This window comes from Pleurodeles waltl, chromosome 4_2, assembly GCF_031143425.1.
Source record: "Pleurodeles waltl isolate 20211129_DDA chromosome 4_2, aPleWal1.hap1.20221129, whole genome shotgun sequence".
Classification (NCBI taxonomy): domain Eukaryota; kingdom Metazoa; phylum Chordata; class Amphibia; order Caudata; family Salamandridae; genus Pleurodeles; species Pleurodeles waltl.
In genome coordinates, this window is record NC_090443.1 from 1,048,646,534 (window position 1) to 1,048,654,327 (window position 7,794).

General features: G+C 48.5%; 1 protein-coding gene across 3 annotated transcripts in view; it reads left to right on the forward strand.

Annotated features, from left to right (window-relative positions):
* Positions 1-6,326, forward strand: part of SSRP1 (structure specific recognition protein 1) — a 114,938-nt gene extending 108,612 nt beyond the window's left edge. For 2 of the 3 annotated variants that reach the window (XM_069233038.1, XM_069233039.1), the window contains one exon: positions 5,579-6,326. In XM_069233038.1, coding sequence (XP_069089139.1) covers positions 5,579-5,656 — 78 coding nt within the window. In that variant the 3' untranslated portion in view covers positions 5,657-6,326. The remainder of the gene's footprint in view (positions 1-5,578) is intronic. The other variant, XM_069233040.1, reaches the window with a different exon arrangement.
* The last annotated feature ends 1,468 nt before the right edge of the window (positions 6,327-7,794 follow it).

Here is a 7,794-nt window from a genome sequence, read left to right on the forward strand (position 1 = left end):
CCACTTTTGCAGGACACTGGCTCTTCGTCCCTTCCCTTTGACTCATCACACAGTTTGGGGTAACGCTGAGGTATTTCCTCTCTCAGGAGGAAAAGCCAATGGGTTCTCTCCATTGAGCGGGAAGGGTACTGCCTCTCACCCCTCCCAACAACCCACTCTCCAGGTACTGATTTCAGACTACCCTAACCTCAGAGTTGCAAAGACAGAGTAGAACCAGTACTCATAGACTAATGTGTTATAAGGATGTCCTCTCTGTACTGTTTGATCCTGAAAGATGATGGCCTGCTCCAACCAGTCCTCTGCCTCTGATCAATAAATAGCTTCATCCTATCTGAATACTTCCAAAGGATCACTTTACAGGACGTCATCCCGCTGCTATGCCAAGGAGACTTCATTCCAGGGCTGGATCTGAAAGAAGCATGCTTTCATATCCAGTCCACCCAGCGCTGCACCAATACCTTTGGTTGATGATTGAAGTGGATGACACTGACAGTTCACGGTAGTACCCTCTGGAGTCACTAGAGCTCCAAGGGGGTTTACGAGTGCCTCGCAGGAGTAGCAGCACACCCCCACAGAAACGCACACGCTGTTCCAACCTTAGATGATTGGCTCATCAAGAGGCACAGCAAATGGCACTACCAAGCACACACTTAGGAAGCAAAGTGCCTACTTCATAGCCTAGTCTCACAATCAACACGTACAAGCCACACCTTCAGGTGCAACAGTTTGTCAATCCTCTGCACTTTTGTGAATGCGGTAACAGGCAAATAATACTCTAACGAACAGAGGATGATAGCGTTCCAAGAGCCGCAACCTCCCTTTCAGACAAACCATCTATCTCTGAACTATGAGTAAACTGTTGGGGATGATGACTTCATGCACAGTGATAGTACCACAATAGGCATGCACTTACTACCAGTGTCTCTAACAGCAATGAGTACAAACGGAAGGTCATTGGGAAGATCTAGTGTTAGGAATGACCAGGGCTCAGCACTCTGGTTCTGTGAAACAGCAGCTATCCATTGCTTGGCAGGCCCTTTCTGCAGGTGACCATCACTAGAGAAGCCCTGCTTGTGAGGAGCTCACCTGCCCGTGAAGAGCCCCGCTCATGGGGAGCTCGTCTCCACGAGATTACGGTCCAAGGCATCTGGCCCCCTTCAGCACCGGGGCACCATATAAACTAACAATAGCTTATTAGCCATCAGACTAGCCCTGAAGGCGTTCCTCCCTCTTATTTGGAGGAAAACGGTACTAATAAAGACAGATGGCATGATAGCCATGTACCACATTCCTATGCGGGGCAAACCTCTGCCCAGCTTTCTTCATGCCAACACTTAACCTTCAAGTATGTGCACCCACAGTCCATGGGCAACAGTTTGTGGAAGAACTGGTGAGGGATATTTGCCTGTGCTTTTCCAGCTCTCCACATATGTGGTGAAGAAGATAAGGCAGGTGTTCATGACCCTCATCCTAGTGGCACCAACCCGGCAAGACAGCCTTGTTATTCACTGATCCTAGAGATGAGTCACCCCCACATGAAACTCCCTCTAAGGCCAGGCCATCTCGGTCCGCATCCGGGTCAGCTCAAGCTCCCAGATCCAAGCAACTGAACCTTGCAAGCAGACACCTGTGTTCACAAGAGTTTGGCTGCCTCAGTTTCCTGAAGAATGCTCGGCTATTCTGCTGGAGGTGCAAAAGGCTAAGTGGCGTTACATGGCTACGTGGAAAAGATTGATGCATCACTGCATCTATAAACAGGTAGACCTCTAAGATTTCAGTGCAGGAGACTGTTTCTTACCTCCTGCACCTGTGCATGAGAGGCCTTGTCTACACTTTTACACGCCTACATTTGATCGCAGTTGCGATGTATTTTCAGAGCAGAAAGTACTCCTCTCTTAAGGTACAAATGCACCCCTGCACATGTGGAAGCTCCGTGTCGTCCTCTCTCGACTCAGGAGTCCTGCCCTTGAACCCCTACACTTTGTGCAACCTGTGCTTCGAGTTCATTTTGTTGTATTCCTTGACACAGATTTAATTCAGTGACACGCCACTGTCTAATACAGATTTTGCCGGGTGGTTCCTCATTTGAATATTACATCTTGGGCATTTCTTTAGTCTCAGGATCAGTCACCATCAGTAGGCAAGTATCATCTGTAATGTGATGTGGATTTGTAGAGCACAAACGTTTTACCCCCTCAAGGGTGATCAGGTGTTTAGTAGGTGCAGGGCTATGCAAGCGGGCTCAGTTGAAGAGACAGGTTGTCAGTTTCTTGTGCATCTCCATAAGAGATGTGGCTGTCATATTGTGCTGAGTGAGGTCGTTCCAGGATTTGGCTGCCAAGTAAGAGAACGCCCTGCCTCCTGTCTTGTTTCAGCGGATACCAGGCGTGTGGGGGAGCGCAAGTGAGGCCACAGAGGTTCCTAGTTGGTTAATGGAAGTGTAGTATCTTAAACTGGTAGTGTTCCTGAATAGGGAGCCATTGAAGATGTCGGAGAAGAGGTGTGATGTGCGTGTGGCGAGGATGGTTGAGTACTAGTCTGGCAGTGGCATTGTGGATGGTTGGCAGTTTGTACAGCAGGTGTGCGCAGATGCCCATTGCCGTAGTCCAGTCTGCTTGTGATGACTGTCTGGGTGACCGTCTTGTTGATGTCAGGAGGGAGCCATTTGATCAATTTTCTGGGCATGTGAAGTATGTGAAAGCAGGCGGAGGTGACAGTGTTGATCTGATGGTGAGGCTGGTGCCCAAGATGATGCCTAGGTTTCTGGTGTGAGGCCTAGTTCTGTGGGCCACCAGGTAGAGTCCCAGGGTGAGCTCTTGTTGCCGAATATCAGAACTTTCATCTTGTCAGCGTTGAGTCTAAGGCAGTTCCCTCATCCAGTTGGCTTTGTTGGCCATGCATATTTTGAGCTTACTTTTGGTAGTGTTTCCCTCTTCTAAGAGGGATAACATGAGTTTGGTGTTGCTGGCGTAAGATGAGTCTGTGGGTGCAAATGATGCTTGCTAGAGGAGTTATGTACACGTAGAAGAGAGTGGGGCTGAGTGAAGAGCCTTGTGGGACTCTGTTCAGCACCTTGAGACCGTCACGGGTGAGTAGTGCGCTTTACAAATTACTGATTGATTGATCTCAGAACCCAAGGACCACGTCTGCGGAGGGAGCTTGAACTGTTGCGCTCTTATGGTCAGGAAGGAGGCTATTAGCTTGAGAACCTGTTCTTGGGTTCCGGTTTTGTGGAGTCTGGAGTTGAGTGGGTGGTGGGAGTCTGTTGAAGGCAACGGAAAGGTCCAGGAGAATGAGTGCAGCAGTCTGGTCCTGATCTAGTATGGTGTGAATGTCTGCTAGTGCATTGAGGCCTGTCTTGGTGCTCTGGTTGCTGCGGAGCCTGGTTATGAGTTGTCCAGGAGTAGGTAGTGTGTAAGGTAGTGAGAGAGCAGATGGTTTATTGCCTTTTCTATGACTTTTGCTGGGAAGGGGAGCAGGGAGATGGGTCAGTAGTTGCTGAGAATTTCCGGGCCTGAGGATGGTTTCTTGAGGAGTGGGGTGACTGTGGTGTGTTTCCAGGTGTCTTCGAAGGTGGCTGTAGTGAGAGGTGTTTGAGTGCCATGCTTATGGTGGGTCTCCCTAGGCTGAAGTGGTGGGGGGCATGGGTCCGTGGAAGCCCCTGAGTGGATGGATCTTATGGCTGCTGTCATTTGTCAGCGGAGTCCCCTCTGTGAGAGGGGTGACCTTAGTGGTGGAGGTCAGAGATGAGAGGGACACTCTGTGTGGTTGAGGGTCGATGTTCTTGTAGATATCTTGTCATGGAAGAAGCCTGATAGTTGGTTGCAGAATCCTTGTGACTGGGTAATGGATTTGGAGGTAGCTGCAGGATGTTTGAATTCTTTAACAAAGAGTTTTTTTGTATTTGTTGTTGCTGGCTTCACTCCTCTGGGTCAGAGCTTTCTTCTTGGTCTCTTTCAGTTTGGGATAGTAACTCCTGAGTGAAGTCTTAAAGGCATTCCTAGAGGTGGGCTTATGTGAGGTTCTCAGTTTTCTAATGCTTTACATCACCGCTTGGATTCTTGAGTGGGTTGGTGTACCACCTTGCTTGTTTGTCCTCTTCGGGTTGGTGTTTTTGAGGGGTGTGAGGATGTTGGCACTGGTGGAGATCTATTTACTTAAACAGTCTGTTACTGTTGGTGTCATTGGAGAATGTCAGTGGCTGGAGCTGTAGGGTGTTGAGCCAAGTGACTTTGGTCACAGTCTTCCAACTGCGGCTAGGGATGCGTAGTCTGTCGGTTCAGTGGATGCGGTCGAGATGTTAGTGTATGATGACATTGTCCAACCAAGTGATCTGGGAGACGTGGCTGAGCTTGGTTTGGTCACTGGTGAAGATAGGGCCCACTGTGTTTCCTGCAGAGTCCGTGAGCCTCTTCACAAGTTGTGGTGATATTTTGTAGGTTGTCATAGGTCTGTGGTATTGGAGTCTGCGGGTCGTCAAAATGGAAGTTGGTTGCCTAGGAGTAAGAAGTCTTTGGTATTAATGGCGATGGGGGTGACAAAGTTGATGAGGAGGTTGCTGAAATTGCTCCGGGATCCCAGTGGCCAGTATGTGAGGATCCCCATGATTGTGGATTTTCTGTCTGTCTGGAACTTGAAATGAGTGTTTTTATGAAAGTAGTTTCTGGGTCTTTGGTGGATATGATGTTGTCTTTGTGGATGGTGGCGATGCCACCTCCTGGTTTTGTGGTTCGGTCCTGGTGCAGTATCTTGTATCCTGGTGTGATGCCTTGTGGCGTTAGCCCTTTGTCTGCCCCGATAATACCAAGGCAGGTTTCGGTGAGGAAGACTGTCAGGTGTGTATGAAGTTCCAGACCTCAGTGGCGTGCTTAAGCGAGTGGGTGTTTAGGTGTGTGCATGTTAACAACTGTTGGTGAGGTGTTTGAGCTGTGGGAGGTGGCGTCAGGAGAGGTACTGCATGAGTGGGTGTGTCTGTAGGTTGCGGCAGTGCAGCAGGTGAAGCAGCAGTTTTGGGGTGCAGTGCGGCCGCAGCAGTCTTGGTGGCGTCCCAGGGTTGAGTCGCAGATGTTTGTCGGGGAGCATCTGTTGGCCCCTGGAGGAGCAGGGTTCCTTGCCCTGGGCACAGTCCAGGTGCGGACGGGCTTTTCTTTGGCACGATAGCTGTGCATTCACTATGCTGTTGTTCTGCGGCCTACATTAAGTAAATCCTGCGGTTGGCGGGGCTAAGAATCTGGGGGAGGGGTTACCGGCAGCGGAGTTGAAAGAAAAAGGAGCAGGAATAAGTCCTGGCGCAGGTAAGCAGAGGCTCTCAGGGTGTCCAGGTGCCTGCTCCTTCTGTTGCATAGTGCCTTTTGTAAGCTTCCTTACTACTTTAGAAGTGACACCCTCCGGGTCAGTGGCTGAAGGTACTTCTAAATTAGCAATCTGGACATAGTTCAGAAAATGTGATTAACTTGCTCTCTACTGTCCTTGAACCCTTACCCCTGCAGTTTGTTATTCTGAGCCCAGGTTTTAGTACTTATTATGGAAAAAAAAAAGCTTCTTGCTTTGTGTTAACTGCTCTTCTTTCATCTCTCAGCAGGGCTCTGATGAAGAGGAGGAGGAGATCCTTAGCACACCGCCTAGCTCAGAAGCATCTGGATCTGATGAGGAATAGGTAGTCATGGGAGGACAGGTTGAGGTATCACATTGAAGTGGCTATCCCTGCTAAAGCAGCCCAAGGGACAGTGTGGCAGTCTCCTGCCTGTTCTCCCTTCAGTTCTTGCCAACAATTGACTGCACACCCTTTACTCCTCAGGACCGCTCCAGGGAACAGAAAACTTATGTGCCACACTGTGTGTTGGCATCTGTGGCATATCCTTGGAGACTTTAAGCATTTGCAGAGAGTTGGACAGACTGCAGGGTATAGATTAGAGGGTTTGCTTAGCAATAATCTTTCATCGGACCTGTCAGATGACCTGTCAAATGGTGTGAGGATCTAGAGAAATGGACGTGAGCAATCAGGCCTGTCTTCTATAATCTTACCGCTGACCTTGTTGCCCTGCCATGATATGTCAGACTCTTTGAACGTAAGGAGTGTGGGCTATGATGTAAAACAGTGGTACAGATACCAGAAGCATTGGAAGGCAGAGCTAGAAAAAGTTTCCAGTCCCATGGACCAAGAACTCTTGCCACATACCCGGGGTGCCTGGGCTTGGGACCAGCGCATCCTCTTGTTCCCATCAATCTTCACACGTCATTGATTTTTCTTGTGCTATTTTATGTATTTTCTGCTATTTGAATTTAATAAAAACCTTTTAATAAAGGATAATCTTGGCAGCTGAGAATTGCTTTGTCTTCCTGTTTACTTTTGTGCTCACCTGATCATCAGGCTGTCTTATTTCAGAAACAATACCACCAGTCTTGACCTGAGAGAACCTAGACTACCAGGTGTTGGCATTAATGTCTAAATTAGTTTGTCTTCGTTACATCCTCACTCATTTAATGAAATAAGACGTGTTGAGCCCACTGTGATCCCGCCTGAAATCCTCATTATACCTCTCTTGTGGCACGCAGCTACCAATGTGCTCTGTCTGGCTATGCCGTGTTTGCAACACCTTTCAGGTCTTGAACTGATAGGAGCTCGTGGACCTTAAGTTGGACGAAAGCTTCCAGTAGCATGCCTGTGTCAAATGCCCTTGAGGACCCTGTGTTTGACCTGTTACTGGAGAAGTGAGAAGAGACCATACACACACATCGACAAATCAAAGACCTGATGTGGTGGCATCTGACAGAAGACTTGAGTTCTCATTAACCCTGAAACAGATATGATTCCATAACCGGTGGCTGGTGGCGCAACTCATCCGGGCACACTTACTGCCCGTAATTGATTACGTAAATGAGGCCAGTTGCACAGTGGCTAAATGAATTAGATGCTATGGAGCATTTGCACACTCCAAGTCACTCCCAGAAATATGCAAAGAATGTGTTCAGAGATGTAGGAGGCTGGTTCGGTTTATGGTCGACATCTGTGGTGTGGTACCCTATACTGAGTCCAGGCAACCCTTAGTGATAATGAATAGGTGTCAGATAGCAAAAGCTCTCTAGCGGTAGCAGAAGCTTTTCCAGGATGAATGTAAAGCACTGCAATACCACAGTAGTCAGACAGTAACTTACTCACAAGAAAGGACCACACGTGTTACAAAAATAACTAATTCTTTATTACAGCACTAACTACTAGACTAGCATTGGTATATCTCCCTATGGAGATATATACACACAATATGTACACAAAATAACCAACAGAAATAGCATAAAAATATGCAGGGTCATAATAGGGATTTGGGGGGGGTAGGACTATGTACTAAAAGTGGAATGTGAAATAGTGAACCCCAACCAAGGTAAGTATGGTAGTTAGCTGAGGGTAGTGCAAAAAACACTAGAGGTAAGTGCCCCCAGCAACCAGGTGCAAGGTAGTTACACACCCAGTCATCCCATAGACTAATACAGAGAGTAGTGGTTGGAGTTTGTGGGATTCAGGACCCTTCCCAGTGGACCCTGAGGAAACCAAGACAAGAGGAAGGTTGGAGAGGGCCCCCACCCGAGGTTACCCAGAAGATGGAGTACCTGCACCCCAAGACACAAATGCAGAATAAAGAAGGGACTCTTGGAAGCCTTGGATTGTCCAGCTGCTGTCACGACCTGTGGACCTGCAAAGGAAGGGGACAGTCCGGCACCCTTGGTGGTGCAGGTGACAAGGCCCACTCTCCTGGAGGTGAGTCTGTGGAAGAAGTCCAGCTGCAGGGTCCAGGAGCT